Source organism: Schistocerca serialis, chromosome 7 (assembly GCF_023864345.2).
Source record: "Schistocerca serialis cubense isolate TAMUIC-IGC-003099 chromosome 7, iqSchSeri2.2, whole genome shotgun sequence".
NCBI classification, from domain to species: Eukaryota; Metazoa; Arthropoda; class Insecta; order Orthoptera; family Acrididae; genus Schistocerca; species Schistocerca serialis.
Window position 1 is genome coordinate 210,653,504 of NC_064644.1, and position 17,080 is coordinate 210,670,583.

The following is a 17,080-nucleotide window of genomic DNA, read 5'->3' on the forward strand; positions in this document are numbered from 1 at the left end:
GTGTCTTCTTGGTGTGTCCTGGATTCCCAGTTGCTTTAGGTTCCAAGACAACCAATAGAACCCCACCATCCCTATCTCAGAAGACTGTGCACATCACTTTGCCTGCAAACGGCCGTGCCCTGAATTTCCTATTTCTTGTAGCATTTGCAAATCACCACTACATGAAATGTCTTTTGGAGTACGGCTCTTAACTGTGGCATCATGTCTAATCCCAGTCCCGGTATGGGTCCAGCAGTTCTCAGCAAATTTTCTGTTCGGTGACGTTTATGGTCCTGTGTAACTTTCGCAGCACCCATCTCACACACTGCGATAATCAAGGTTGCGTAACATCTTGTCTAAGGTATTAGACCCTACATTCACTTGTCCTCACAATTCCTTGATGTAATACACCTATCATCGCGGATGTATCGATTGAAACGGTGTTCATGGCGCAAGATGTCTGCTGAGCAGGGTCGACTGGGGCGTAGCTTGTCGTTCACACATTCTAACGACTTCTAAAACCCGGTAGCCACGGTTTCACGTTGCTCACGTCCTCTCTATCGTCTCCATACACCTTTAGCAAGCGCCGATGGATTTGAGTTGGTGCTAAGTTGTTTGGCAATGCTCAGCTCAATGACACATCTCTGTTTTGTACGAGCCTCGATGTCCAACCTCATTAATTTTTGGAACGCTCGCCTGCTGCTGCTGCTGCTGCTAAGCCAATGAAACCAACAGGTCCTTAGTGAGAAGATTCATAATTTAGTGCTACACCAGAATAATCACACTTGAACACTCAAAGTCAACACAAAAAATTGGGAGGCGATGACGAATACACGCTTCCAATGTGTGTTCACCGCGATGTCGCCAAACACGGATGCGAACATCATGATGCTGTAAACAGAATCTGGATTCATCCGAAAAAATTACGTTTTGCCATTCGTGCACCCAGGTTCGTCGTTGAGTACACCATCGCAGGCGTTCCTGTCTGTGATGCAGCGTCAAGGATAACCGCACCCATGGTCTCCGAGCTGATATTCCATGCTGCTGCAAACGTCGTCGAACTGTTCGTGCAGATGGTTGTTGTCTTGCAAACGTCCCCATCTGCTGACTCAGGGATCGAGACGTGACTGCACGATCCGTTATAGCCATGCGGATAAGATGCCTGTCATCTCGAGTGCTAGTGATAGGAGGCCGTTGGGATCCGGCAAGCGTTCCATATTACCCTCCTGAAACCACCGATTCCATATTCTGCTAACAGTCATTGGATCTCGACCAACGCGAGCAGCAGTGTCGCGATACGATAAACCGTAATCGCGATAGGCTACAATCCGACCTTTATCAAAGTCGGAAACGTGATGGTACGCATTTCTCCTCCTTACACGAGGCATCACAACAACGTTTCACCAGGCAACGCCGGTCAAGTGCTGTTTGTGTATGAGAAATCGGTTGGAAACTTCCCTCATGTAAGCACGTAGTAGGTGTCACCACCGGCGCCAACCTTGTGTGAATGCTTTGAAAAGCTAATTATTTGCATATGACAGCATCTTCTTCCTGTCGGTTAAATTTCGCTTCTGTAGCACGTCATCTTCGTGGTGTAGTAGTTTTACTTCAAGGTAAACCGTTAGGATGATCCTGAAGAATGATATGAATGTCCTTACCTGTTACGGAGCGCTGGCAAAAGCAACGTTTGTGCTCTTCAGCTGCACAGATTCTAAATCTGCGATGATTAACTGCGATGTTCACACAGCTGATGTTGGAGATACTGATAGAGCTGATATGGCTCTAATGGACGGTGGCCTATATGAGACTTCGGGTAATCGGACGAAACGAGGTTGTGCGAAGCTAAGAGGAGGTGCGGCATAGTAATAGAGCTGACGCCGTCGTAATTGTTACATAAGGGAATTGACAGCTGAGGCTTGGGGTAGTGGATTACGATTAGAGGCACAGATGCTGCTGAGCGAAAGTAATAAGTAAAAGTGTCCAGGAAGGATGCCGTGTAGTAAATGGAATAAACAAGGTTGTGTAAGCAAGAGAAACTGAATTGGAAGTGATTCTGAGGGTGCGTGGATATGGCATTCAGGTGAAATACAGAGCGAGCAGCCAGTATGTTTTATTGGTAGATATGAGGTCGCCCAAATGAGTGAACCTTTTCGAGGGTAGAGGTGATTAAACAGGTTGTATACTGGGTTGTATACTCGGTCCTGGTGACGCAATGTAAGGAGTTCTTTGAGTGGAGTGATATGTCGATAGAACAGATAGTGACAGCTAATTCAGATCTAGTGGAAGTAGGCTTTACATTACACGTACAAGAGTAGGCGGCGTGGGATAGACTGCGAGCGTTGAATATGAGCAATGATTTTCTTTGTACCTCTCAGCAGACAAGCGTGTACCACTCTCATCATTAGCACTAGCTTCGGTTCATCAAACCGTCGATTGTCTGGGTAAGACATCCTGCCGTAGCTACTCCCACATCATCAATCAATCAAATTACTTAAAAACCCAATCCTAAAAATTCCCCCACAGAAGACAGAATATCAATAGCCCAACCAAACAGAAGCCACAGTATTCCACTCCAAGCGGATTACAGTGAACCAACGGACACCGTGATCAGCACAATCCAAATTTCTACTCTATCCTTCTGTAGGAAATCTCCTCCAAAGGTTGAGTTTCCATGCGTCGTGGTCCGCACTAGGTCCCTAACCGAAACGCTGACCACAGAACCTCAAATTCGTGATAAAGCCGAGGAGGTTGAATTGGAACTTAACTCCTATTCTGAAATTGAAATTGGAAAAACCCTCCGTATCCGCAATCTATTGACCGCACATTTCACGCTCTCATTTTTTCTTAATCGTCATTTACTTTCAATGACGTCACCACCCATGGCGCACATATTTACAACTGTATAAAGCACTTAGAATCTTCCTGATCCCCAGTCAAAACGTAATTTTGCTACAGATGTCTTACATACAATGATCACCAGCAGAATAATGTAAAAACGCTCCCATCTGTCCTCAAATCAAAATCAATCGTCTCCTAAAACAGTGTCCGAAGCTGCAAACTCCATCCCAATGAAATACCTGTAACCTACCTCTTCTCGTCTCTTCCGACAAGCGTAAGGCAAAAAATCCTCTATCGCAAGCCTGAAATCACTGTCCCCATTTTCCCGATAATCACACCACTCCGAACAACTATCGATGTCATCTTTCTATCACTGAAGATGTAATCATTTTTGTTACGGCTGCCTTCCGTTATATCCATTCACTTCATTTACTCTATGTTCTTCAACAAATCACAATAGCTGCTCTTTCTGTATTTCATGTGAATCCCCTGGACGTATTTCGTCTGCAACTGTGGCTACACAGGCCTGTGAAAGTGAAATCATCGATACTTGTGTGAGATGTTCTTTTCCATGTCTTGCATGATAATGCTCGACCAATAAGAAGCACATTTTCTACAGAAAAAATGTTTAATGAAAAGAGTGGATAGATCTGTTCATAGACATGAAACCCATAGAGAACATGGAGAAAGCTTTCTGTCGGAGTTCGTGCTCGCAGTATTGCGCCGACACTAACTTTGCGACACGAACGAATGTTCACTTCCTGTAGATCTCATAGCCGCTGCTGTACGAACTTCATTATCAAACATCACATTAATATTATTTGTACTTTTGCGAACTGATACGCCATTTAGTTTCATTTCAATTCTAACTTAACTCTTTTGTCCAGTACTGTGTTTTCGTGTTACGTTTATACCTGTTAATTGTGATGTTCCATGCTTTCGAAATGTTACTTCTTATTTGAAACATAAAAAATTAGAGATCGTTGTCTTTCCTTAATTTTGTCATTGATAAATAGTTCAAATGTAATGGAGAAGGTTTCGAGGGAAAAACGACTGTCTGTACACCTCCGTATGACCAATAATTTCTCGTATCTTATCTTCGTGCTACTCACACGAAATATATGTTGGTGGCAGTAGAATCGTTCGGCAGTCAGATTCAAACACCGGTTCTCGAAAAGAACGTAACCTACCCCCCAGTGATTCCCCTTTGAGTTGCCGAAGCATCTGCGTAACACGTGTTATTCAAACCTACCGGTAATAAATCTTGCAGCCCGCGTCTGAATTGTTTCGATGTCTTCCTTTAATCCTACCTGGTACTGATCCCAAATGGAAGAATCCGCAGATAGTTTTCAGCACATTTCGCAGATAACGTTGCCGTAAAATCTATAGCAGTAGATCTTCATATTAGTAAATTCAGATCATTCTTTCCCATGTTGTTAAAGATTTACACACAGTGCAAAAAGTTAGGTGCCTGGGGTTACAAAGCTTGCAAGAGAATGGTACAATTCGACATGTCGAAACCTATTTTAAGCACTTATGCCATGTCAAAAATTTCTCAAATCGTTATTTTTGTTGAGCAACTTGCAGTTCATACCGACAGCTAAACGGCTGCAGATGTAATAGTTACACAAGTGACCGGCAGAGGAAAGAAAATCAAGACAGTGCATGCTGTTTCATTACAGACGACTTCCATCAATCGGGACTTCAATTTCTGTAGTACAGTTCTTATGATAATTTTTAAATACTGTATGTATGTATGTATGTATTTAAGCGGGGATCTAGAAACGACTGAGAGGCTTCGTCCCGCCGTAGCCCTCAGTGGTCCACAACCCCACAACAGGCCACAGCAGTCCACCCACCCCACTGCCGTCCCACACCGAACGCAGGGTTATTAAATACTGTATACTTTGCTAGCAATGAAGCAGTTCCTCGTTTATTCCCTATAGTTGTCACAAAATGTGAAGCGTCTCTTGGATGAGGAAAACAACTTTTCCTGTGAAATTTAAAATTTTCCCTGCGAATTAAATGTTCGACGAGATTTCGCGATTGCAAACGGTCATTGTAAACTTCATTCCACGATATTTCATCTGGACACCTGCCAGTCATCTTGAAGTGAGCCATCAAACATTTTCCTTTCACCAGACACATCCGATAAAGGAAAAATTACTGCATGCAGGCACTTCACAGTAATTACTACTTTTACTTAGACGGAACTGAAATGAAATGAGAAATAGTAATATCAGTTGGTTTGTATATTGTGCTGTGTACCAGGCAACTTGATCAAATTCGTAAAATTTTATGTGCAAAACTGACAGTGAAGAAATGACTGAAATTTAACAATGCTGTTCCTGTGATAAACCTGAAATGACAAAGACCTAACGGAAAACTATAGATTTTCTGACTGCTTTAGGCTGTTGAAAAATATTTTATCGAGAGGCTGAACCACGCTACTAGTTCCGGATGGAATCCGAATTATGTTAACACCCTTTTCAGCGTCCTCCTAAAGGCAGAGGTATCGTTATCTCCAAGCCAAAAGTCCAAGATGGCAAGATGGCAAGAAGATGCTTCGGACGTAACATTGAAAATTATTGTCTCCTATTTTTCCAAATTTTGCTACGTCGATTGCAAGAATTTTGCAATAAACAGTCCTTTCCCTGATGTTCCTGAAGGCAGACATATAGCTGCAGAAACAGTAACACTGGCGTTGTTGTGATGATGCCGATGATACCTGGTTCGTGGGGCGCTCAACTGAGCGGTTATCAGCGCCCTAAAATTTCCCAATCTTTTCATAGGCCAGTGACGCCAGTTTTCCCGATTGATAATGAAGTCAGGAGGATAACACAGACGCTCAGTCCCTGGGCGAAGAAAATCCCCACCCTGGCCGGGAATCCAATCAGGAGCCCTGCGATCCGTAAGCACTGTTGTGCGAGTATATGAATCCACAAGATTCATCGACTGCACAAGCGACTCTGTCTTTCTTGGCTCTAAACGATACAGTGAAGAAGTGCGAGTTGCAGGAAAACTGACTGACTGGCTTTACACACAGCATTTTAGGGGATAAGAAACTTCGACTTCACGTCAGCTACGAATTTCTCTATGGTATTACCTTTTAGGTACGTAGCTCGTGGTCGTGCGGTAGCGTTCTCGCTTCCCGCGCCCGGGTTCCCGGGTTCGATTCCCGGTGGGGTCAGGGATTTTCTCTGACTCGTGATGACTGAGTATTGTGTGATGTCCTTAGGTTAGTTAGGTTTAAGTAGTTCTAAGTTCTAGGGGACTAATTACCATAGATGTTAAGTCCCATAGTGCTCAGAGCCATTTATTACCTTTTAGTGACACCTCCCCCATACATTCACTTGAGGTAAACTTCGTAATTTTGGGACTTCCTTTTCCCTATAATTTCCTGAGTCCGCTTAATAAGTTCGGAAGAGGCTGAAAATCGGTAATGTCGATCTTGCTTGCAGTTAAGAGCACCCAGTCGGTTAGTCTCCTTCGGTAATGCCGCATTGACCCTCACGAGTAGCTCTAAGTGTTTCGGATAGTTATTCTTTCACACTTTTGAGAGTTTCATTTTGGCGCAAGTTTCTACACCTATATCTTTATCTACGTAGATACTCCACATGCCACCATACGGCGCGTGGTGGAGGGTATCCTGTACCACTCCTTGTCGTTTCCTTTCCTGTTCCACTTGCAAACAGAGCGAGGGAAAAACGACTGTCTGTACGCCTCCGTATGACCAATAATTTCTCGTACCTTATCTTCGTGTTAGTCACACGAAATGTATGTTGGTAGCAGTAGAATCGTTCGGCAGTCAGATTCAAATACCGGTTCACGAAAAGAACGTAACCTACCCTCCAGTGATTCCCCTGTGAGTTGCCGAAGCATCTGCGTAACACGTGTTATTCAAACCTACCGGTAACAAATCTAGCAGCCCGCGTCTGAATTGTTTCGATGTCTTCCTTTAATCTTACCTGGTACTGATCACAAATACTCGAGCAGTACCCAAGAATAGATGGCAACAGCGGTCTCCTTTATAGATGAACCACTCTTTCCTAAAATTCTCCCAATAAACCGAAGTCTACCATTCAAATTCTCTCACATGCTCGTCCCATCTCACTTCGCTTTGCTACGTTACGCCAAGGTATTTAAACGAGTTGACTATGTCGAGCAGGACACTAGTAATACTGTATCCAACATTACAGGTTTATTCTTCTTACTCATCTGCATAAACTTACATTTTTCGACATTTAGGGCTAGCTGTCGTTCATAATACCAACTGGAAATTTTTTCATAAATCGTCTTGTATCTCCCTACGGTCACTCAACTTCGGCACCTTACCGTACACCGTGACATCAAGAGCAGACAGCAGCAGATTGATGCCCATCCCGTCCGGCAAATCATTTATGTGTGCAGAGAACGACAGCGGTCCTATCACACTTTTCTGGGGCACTCCTGACGATAACCTTGTCTCTGATTAACACTCGACATCGAGTACAGCATACTGGGTTCTATTACTTAAGAACTGATCGATCTACTCATATATCTGCGAAATTATTCCGTATACCTATACCTTCATTAACAGCCTGCAGTGGGGAACCGTGTCAAATGCTTTCCGAAAATTTAGAAGTGTGGAATCCGCCTGTTGCCATTCATTGCCTTCATCCATAGTTCGCAGTACATCATGTGAGGAAAGGGCAAGCTGTGTTTCGCACGGGCGATGCCTTCTAGAACCATGCATATTCATGGACATAAGCTTCTCTGTCTCAAGAAAATTTATTATGTTCGAACTGCGAATATGTTCAAGGATGCTGCGCAGACAGAAGTTAGAGATATTGGTCTGTAATTTAGCGGGTACTTTCTTTTACTCTTTATACACTGCAGTCACCTACGCCTGAGTCGCTTGGTACTTTGTGCTGGGCGATAGATTCGCGATGAATGCAAGCTAGGCAAGGGGCCAATGCCGTAGAGCACTTTTTGTAAAACTGAAATCTGACCTCATCCGCACCTGGTGATATATTTGCTTTGAAATCTTCCAGTTATTTCTGTACGCGGGAGATGCTTATTACTACGTCGTCCATACGGGAGTCTGTCTGATGGTCAAATGACGGTATGTTGTACGATTCTACTGTGTGAACGATTTCTTGAACATGAAATTCAAAACGAGGGCTTTCATTTTGCTATCTTCAGCTGCCACCCCACACTGGTCAACAAGGGTCTGAATGGAAGCTTTTGACCTGCTTAGCGATTTTACATACGACCAGAATTTCCTCGGGTTCTCTGCCAGATTTTCTGCTAAGATGCGACGGTGGTAGTTGTATGCATCGCGGACAGGTCTTTTCACAGACGCACGGATCTCTCCCAACCTTCCCTTGTCGTCATTTGTGCGCTCCCATTTGAACCGAGGGTACAACAGCCTCTGTTTGCTCAGCATCCTCCGACTTTCCATGTTAGGTCTTTTCCATCGTTTATCCGCTTATTAGGCACATAACTCTCCAGACCATGATTTACAATCTGTGTAAAATTTGTCCATAATTCCTCTACATGCATCTTACTGGAAGTAAGTGATACCAGTTCGCTGTCTAAATGAGATGCTAATAACTGCTTATCTGCCCTGTCTAGTAGAGACACTCTCCTAGTATTCTTGACTGATTTATTGACTTTAGTAATCATAGTTACTATATTGACATCATGATCGCTAATCCCCGTTTCTATACTGACATTGTCGATAAGGTGCGACCTGTTTGTAGCTACAAGTTCTAAGATATTTCTATTGTGTGTGGGTGTCGAGCTAGCTGCTCAAGACCGTTTTCAGAAAACGTGTTCAGAAGTATCTCCCAAGACACTCTGTCTGTACCCCAGCAGTGAATCCATTGACATCCCAGTCTATACTCGATTGGTTAAGATCGCCTCCAAGTAGAACTTATTAGGAGTGATTTAAAATGGAATGATCATATAAAGTTGATCGTCGGTAAAGCAGATGCCAGACTGAGATTCATTGGAAGAATCCTAAGGAAATGCAATCCGAAAACAAAGGAAGTAGGTTACAGTACGCTTGTTCACCCACTGCTTGAATACTGCTCAGCAGTGTGGGATCCGTACCAGATAGGGTTGATAGAAGAGATAGAGAAGATCCAACGGAGAGCAGCGCGCTTCGTTACAGGATCATTTAGTGATCGCGAAAGCGTTACGGAGATGATAGATAAACTCCAGTGGAAGACTCTGCAGGAGAGACGCTCAGTAGCTCGGTACGGGCTTTTGTTCAAGTTTCGAGAACATACCTTCACCGAAGAGTCAAGCAGTATATTGCTCCCTCCTACGTATATCTCGCGAAGAGACCATGAGGATAAAATCAGAGAGATTACAGCCCACACAGAAGCATACCGACAATACCTCTTTCCACGAACAATACGAGACTGGAATAGAAGAGAGAACCGATAGAGGTACTCAGGGTACCCTCCACCACACACCGTCAGGTGGCTTGCGGAGTATGGATGTAGATGTAGATGTAGATGCAGATCTGTGTATTTACGTACTTCATTTTCAGATTTCACAAATCCAAACCGGCTTTGCACACTGCTTATGTGTAATCGTTTTCTCCCTGTTTCCTTTAACCAAGCAATTTAAGCATTTTCTTTGTCACAGGAAGCTATTACTGTACAAGTTCTCTTTGGGCTTGGAAGGGATTCTATTTTTGTTCTGGACTTTAATTAGCACAACAGTTGTCGTTCGAACCACAATTCAAGGAATCTTCAAAATTATGTCCTGTTTTCCCTAATGTTTCGACAACTGCTAACGACATGTCCAAAAAATTGACTGATTTATAACAAATATACAGCTCTTCAGGAGAAATAGGTGATTTCGAAAGCTTACCACATTATCCAAATTTCGTCTTTTCAGGGCTGAAAACATTAATTGAATTTCACGTTACTGTGAAACTCTGTAAACTGCACTAAGACAGATGCTATTAGCAAGCATATGCGAAGAAATCTCGAAGAAAATTAATTCAGTTCTATCTCGATTGTTAACACTTAGCGATACCGCAAAGGTATCTGCTAATTATTATGGATAGTACATGAGTTACAAATTCTAGTGAATAGTAGCTGCGAACAACTGTGTCCGAGAAACTGTCAACGAAAACTGATATTCGATTTACAAATTATGATCGCGTTGTGCCATGTCATCTGTTCACTGAAGTGCTGTCAGCCAAGGATATGAGCCCGCCGTGCTGCGCATGGGCTGTCTGCTACAGCGACACCAGGTGTATACATTTCTCCTGCCACCAGGCAAGCTACGAATTTGGTAAATTTCAACATTTTTAAGTAGTTGCAGCGTTTCTTAGCAGCTAAAATTTCGAGATTGAGTTTCTTTCGGTGTGTTCTTCCCATTTAAAAAATTTCGGGGCAGGCTTCGACATGTCGGACTGGACAGTTCCGTTGTTAGTTGAGGATTTCAGGAAAAAACTTCTCCAATTAATCTAGTACATAACAAACAAAATTCTTTGTGAGTATATTTCTGTTATGTATCTGGTACCGCCAAGTTGGTCAGATAACTAAAGATTTGAACTATCTATCTCTCCGTATTTATTTCTGCAGGGCCATGACACGACTTCAGTTGCCATGTGTTGGGCTCTTCTTCTTCTGGGACACCATCAGAACGTCCAGGTATTTTCGCATATCAAATAAACAGTGGAAGCAGAGTTACTTCAGTCACACTGCTACTATCGTTTACCTCTGCTCATTATTATTATTATTATTATTATTATTATTACTATCTATTTCAGGACAAAGTTTACTCAGAACTTCACGATATATTCGGACATGACAAAGATCGCCTTCCAACGTTGCAAGATCTTAACAGTATGAAATACCTCGAGATGGTCATCAAGGAGACGCTACGCCTATATCCCAGTGTGCCGTTTATCGGGAGGAAGGTCACCAAAGATATCGAAATAGGTACGTCACTTCCAAGTTGTTTCTCTATTTTAGATACAGATAACATAACGTACCGAGTATATACGATAGGAAAGGGGCCCTAGTAGCCTTTGTAAGTAGTCGTGGTAAGTAAGAGAATCCTTAGCTCTCCATCATAAGGGTTCTATAAAAATTATGCGGCAGTAGGGGACATAAAGAGAGGGTGACTCAAGCCGAGTCAACAGACCGGTCGTGAAAGAAAAGGGAAAGTGGGAAAGCTGGTGAAATAAGTAGCTGTGTACTTCCATTCTTTAAGTGACTATCGTAAGAAAGTGAAAAGTATAAGCTGCATGGCAACTACCAAGCATACCACAAAACAGTAAAGTGCGCTGTAACCAACTACGTCACCCTTCGCTCCTGACATGTAAAGCATACATTAAAAGGACGAACTTTTCTGAAGATATATGAGGTTATCAAACAGTTTCTCTTTGAGGACGTTGCTGTGGCTTATAGGCAACATAGCGCGACTCCGATGCTGGTATATAAACACCGACTTGTAGGCAGGGGTTAGTGTGGCATTCGTGTCTTTCCGACGTGCGTGCGGTAGATGCGGAAACGTGAACTCCATGGCGAAGTTATTACCAAAGGCGTCCAAACGGGCCCAAAGTGCTATTATTCTTTGCTTGGCTGCTGAAGGACGAACACAGGTAGACATCCTTCGAAGAATGAAGAACGTGTATGGGGCAGAATGTCTCTCGAAAACCATTGTTGTCGAATGGTGCGCCAAGTTCCGTGTTGTTTCATGATAACGCTCGTCCCCATATCGCAAATTTCATAAGGCAGAAGTTATGCCACCTCAAGTGGGAGACACTAGAACACTCGCCATTCAGTCGGGATCTCTCCCCATGCGATTATCACGCTTTCAGTCCCTTAACAAAGGCCTCGGAGGGTCGATTCCTTTGGGACAGGGACGTGCAGCAGGCAGTCACGGACTTCTTCGTGCAGCAGCACACGGCATTTTATCAAATGAGTTTCTTCAACTTGTTGCGTCGGCATGATGATTGCCTCAATGGTCACGGCGAGTTTCCTTGGTTGACATGACAATTCAGGAGTGCACGGCCTTCGGACAGAAATTTTTTACCGTTACTTATACACGGTGACAGATAAAATCCGGAGGTTGTTGAGGGATATTTTCTGTATTTTAGTACAAATAACCTGCTGTCTGCGATTGCTCTTTACAAAGTCATTGGATTTTGTTTGATTTCTTACCGCAATAATCATTTTATATGCGTTTCCCTGATAAATCTGCATAAAAGTGCAAATGTCTTCAGTATGCGCTGTTGTCTTGTCTGGAAAGGAACTTCTTCAGTCTACTGATAGCAGTTGCTGTTGTCAACCGTAATTCCCACTTTACCCTTTGCCCTCAAGGTACTGCTCGGTTCTGTCTCAGTTTTGTTCTATTGGCAGTGTTAGTTGTGCGTTAACACTGATACAGTGCAGTACGGATAGGTTTACTAATGAAGGGGTGGCTCATACGCACTGTTTCGGCGTAAAGTCAAGTGCTGACGCGACGGGAAAGAACGTCAGAGCAGAGGGGGCAATGAGACGAAGACAGCCAATAGTACGCTGACCGACCCCTCTCGAGGACAACAATGAGACAGAAGAGGACATAAGCGCCTCGCCGCCTGGCCGCGGCCCAGTTGAAGATTGGCCGCTCTGCGAACTCAACAGCAGGACTTAGAAACTGTATAATTCTACTTGTATTAGGCGTTGTTGTACTTATGAGACTTCTTATTTGTCTGTCGCCGTTTGCTTGTGACACACCGCTGTAAATTCCTAAAATTAAATATTGTCATTTATCTTACTGTAATAAAAAGTCATTAATATGATTTGCTTGAATTGTTTTCTAGCGCTCCGAAAAAGCAGGTTTCCTAAGCACCCCATATTCGACGAGCAGGCAGGATACAGACGGGACGAGGTTCTCCTCACTCGGCTTCGGATAGGCCACAGTCCTATGACGCATGGCTTCCTGCGCCGGCGAGAGAACCCTCCAACGCGTGGTACTTGTGGCATCGAGGTCACTGTGTGCCACGTTTTATTGGATTCCGTTTTATTTTCTGACCAGGGGGCCGCGCCTGACTTGACGGTTGATTTGCCATCTCTTTTAGGAAATACTCAAACGAATGTGGTTAAAGTTTTAAAGTTCTGTGACTTTTCCATTGTTTTTACCAAGATTTTAGGGAGAGAGTCTTAATTTGGACACAGGATGACTGGCTCACACATATTTTACACAAGTGGCCAGCCAATGACAATTTCCTGTGGCATCCTTGGCGCTCCTTTCTCGTTTTCCTTACGTTCTATTTTCTTGTACAGAATTTTGCAGATTTTCCCGCTTTCTTTGCACGTATGCTTCCATTTTATTAAATTTGTCCACATTCGTTTGCTTTTAATGTGTGTGAGGGCGCTGATGACCTCGACGTTGAGCGCCCGTAAGCCCCAAAAGACACACACACACACACAGACACACACACACATACAAAATGCGCATCACGTATGAGTTCATCACAAAATAACGATGCTATTCTGAACTGTTACCTCAGCGATGGTAGTCATGTCACAGAACTTCTGCATCCCCAACTTCTACAATCATCATTAAACCTACCCTTACTGCAAAGTATCGCTGTTGATGTGCAACTAATACCGCCAAGAGAAATTAGCGCGACAATATTTTGTAGCGTTTTCGTTACGAAATGTGTGGTGCTGCAATTCATTGGGAGATTAGGTCGAAAACGTCAGTATCAGTCACAAAATACTTGTATAACATGCTTGCGGATGACACTGCCGGACTTCAGCGGAGATCAGACAAAAATCCAGTAAGTAAATATCACAAACCGATGGCTTTTGCAACTAACTGCTTTTAAATCTGGAAGCAACCGGAAATTGTAAAAAGGGTTTGTTTGGAAATCATTGTCGAAGTTTTAAATTAATAAAACAAAATTAGTAAAATAAACTTAATTCATGTGTATTAGCAGTTGCAAAGATGGATCTGAAATACCTTAAGTGTACAGGGGTCGCACAAAAATATGGAAGCACCAAAGACAACACATTACCAAGCCTAATAAGTTCTAGAAAACCCGATGGCATTCAAAACAGTCGTCTCGCAATTAATAAGAACGGGTCTTGCACCGTCCGTTTTCAAGAGAATCTTATATCATCCTTCTAGCAAAATTGTGGCAAGTAGAGAGAACGATGATGATGATCGATACCTTTCGCGCACCCGTATCTTTCTTTTCACTAATAATAAAGAAAGATTAAATAATATAATAAATATATTCGATACTAGATCACATAGAATCAGTAACACTGAGATCTCATGACTGTTGTGGCTAGAGGAGATACGGCATTCATTCTAGTGCTCGAAAAACCTGTCCTGGCCGATGCAGGCTGTAAACAGGCGGCATATCCTCTTGGAAAACAGCATCGCCATTGAAAACAAACATTGTGAAACACGGTGCAACTTTAGCAGCCAAAATGTTCATAAGTACTTTGCAGCAATGGGACCTTGCAGACTAACCATGGGGCCCATTGAATGCCACGATATGGCTGCCCAAATCATAACCGATTCCACGCCGTGTTTCACTCTTGGGACGCAAACTCGGCCATAAGTTGGAAACAGTATGAAACATCCGATAAAATGACTTTCTTTCTGTGCTCCCCAATCCAGGTTTTATGGTTTCGGCACCAAGTTTTGCTATTACTGACTTTTGCATCGCTAATGTGTGGTTTTGTAATTCTAGCTCGCCCTGCAATTTCCCGCTTATGGAGTTGCCTTCGTGTTGTTTTGGTGCTGACAGTGGGCAAGAGTGTGACATTCAGTCGAGCAATGACTTTTGCACCTGTAGTTATCTCATTTTTTAGTCACAATTATCTTTATGATCAGATCAACACACACTTTCTTACGTGTTAGGACTTAGAGAATGCTGCTTTCCCTGTATGCGGTATAAATCTTCGATACGGTGTCTCTTCAGACAGCAAATACATAGACTCCATTGGTTAGTCAGCGCCAACTATCTGCTCACTTTCGAATTCGCTTAGTTCCGAAATAACGCATTTGCAACTACGCAGAACACTGTTCTGACAACGACTGCCACCTGCGACGTATTAAGGACACTGCACAGGTGCGGTTCGTAGTCAAATACAACAGCTTAACCTGCAGGTTTGGCTGGCATCCACATGCATGTTCAAGCGCGCATTTCTCGCTGTTTCTCCATACTTCTGTCCGACGCCTGTGCATGAGATATGCTAAAAAATAACAGGATTATGTGTTCCTTTTTGAGGTAAGATTTTTATTTATTCACCTATACCAATCTCACTTCCTTTAAAATATTCCAGACTTTTGCCAGTTTTTTTCCCAATCCACGAACTCTTCTGGAACTCGATCTATGGGACAGCTTTTAGCTCTCTCAGGAATGGGTATATAATATGGTCGATGCTTGTGAAACAACGGTCTTTTCAAGTTTTCTTTACTTTAAGGAACTGATAAAAATCACATGACTGGCGAATATGGAGGATGGGTCATCATTACGGTATTATTTTTCGCCAAAAATTCACGATCGCGCAACGAAGTTTGAGCAGATGCGTTATCGCCATGACTACTATCACTTCAGGTCTTTTTTTTGGAAAGCTGCTTGCGAAAGGTATTGAATTTGAAAGTAGTGCTTTTTAATATCGTAATTGCGGCAGGAACTCGTAGTGCACTATTCCGTTAAAATCGAAGAACACGGTGAGCGTAACCCTCACATTTCACCGCACGAGATTTTCCGGCTTTGGCGATCCATAATGCTTTCACTAGGCCAATTAGACTTAGCTTCGGCGCTATCAGCAAATTCATGCTCCCTACCTGTTATGATATGTTTCGCTGTCCTTCATCTAGCGACTCCTAAGCAACTATCAGTAGCCAAAGTTATCGTTCGAAATTCGACAACTTTTGGGAAAAAGTTTTCCGTTGCATGTTTCATAACAAAAAGGACAAAAAATTCATAGCATGCGTGAGTTGATATGTCGGCATCATCAACTGCTTCACTGATTGTGACTGACGATCTTCAGAGCCCTTTCTTTAAGTTTCTCCATCATTTCATCAGGTTACGATGTGCTGCGACTTTTAGGGCGCTAGCGATCTTCAACGTCTTGACAGCCTTCTTCGAAATGCTTATACCACTCACAAGCCCTTGTTTTACTCATGACAGACGCATCAAAATCATTATTCAACATTTCCGAAACTTTCCTGTTCTTTATTCCGTTCGTAGACCAAAATACAAATTCTTTGACACATTTTTACACAGAATAAATAATCTCCGACAGTATCAAAACACGTGTAAACAGATTGGCATCTCTCAACACACTAAATATCCTATATGCCTAACACGATACAGACACTTAACGAACGAATCGGACTAATACAGAGCGCCAAAGTGCATTTTCCCCTCTTTGAACACACCTCGCACAATTCATATTCTGTTGATGAAAATCGGATGCAACGAAATTTTCGTTGATAATTATTAGGATAAAAATAGTACAGACCGAGTGTGATTCGTAGTGGTCTCCTGAGAAGGAGTGCTACGTAAGTGGCGTGTGTGTGTGTGTGTGTCTGCAGGCGGCTACGCTGTACCGGAGGGCGCAATGCTGAACCTGCACATCTACCACGCACACCGCGACCCCGACCACTGGCCGGACCCGGACAGCTTCAACCCGGACAACTTCCTGCCGGAGAGGGTGCAGGGCAGGCACCCTTACGCCTACGTACCCTTCAGTGCCGGGCCTCGCAACTGTATAGGTAAGGCACACACTAACTAGCCGTCCTCGCTGGGTCAGTTGGGCTTATCCAAGATAACCACAAAAAATCACCCAGCTTCAATAGTATATTATAACAGTTTAATTTATAACGAATCATACATCAAACTGAAGGTAAACTAACCTAGTTTTTCTTACGAATAATCAATGTGTGCACTTTTAATTATACAGCGCACATCCGACCTAAAACCAAATTCTTCCCACTTTGTGATAGAACAGACCAAGGGTACCCTTATACTCCTTTAAAGTATTCGGTGCCATGCTTTTGCGTATCATACGATACACATTTCACAGTATGACAAATACTGGAAAATTTGGAAATTTGTTGTAAGTTCCTATGGGACCAAACTGCTGAGGTCATCGGTCCCTAGTCTTACACACTACTTAAATAAATTAACTAAGGACAACAGCACACCACACAAAACACACAGACACACACACACATCCGTGCCCGAAGGAGGACTCCAACCTTCAACAGGGGAGGGAGGGCGAGCAAATATTAAAAC

At 43.1% G+C, this 17,080-nt stretch overlaps 1 protein-coding gene across 1 annotated transcript in view; it reads left to right on the forward strand.

Moving 5' to 3' along the window:
- Positions 1-17,080, forward strand: part of LOC126412262 (cytochrome P450 4C1-like) — a 91,974-nt gene that overhangs the window by 68,517 nt on the left and 6,377 nt on the right. Inside the window, exons 9-11 of the mRNA XM_050081767.1 lie at positions 10,407-10,475; positions 10,595-10,766; positions 16,378-16,557. Coding sequence (XP_049937724.1) covers positions 10,407-10,475; positions 10,595-10,766; positions 16,378-16,557 — 421 coding nt within the window. The remainder of the gene's footprint in view (positions 1-10,406; positions 10,476-10,594; positions 10,767-16,377; positions 16,558-17,080) is intronic.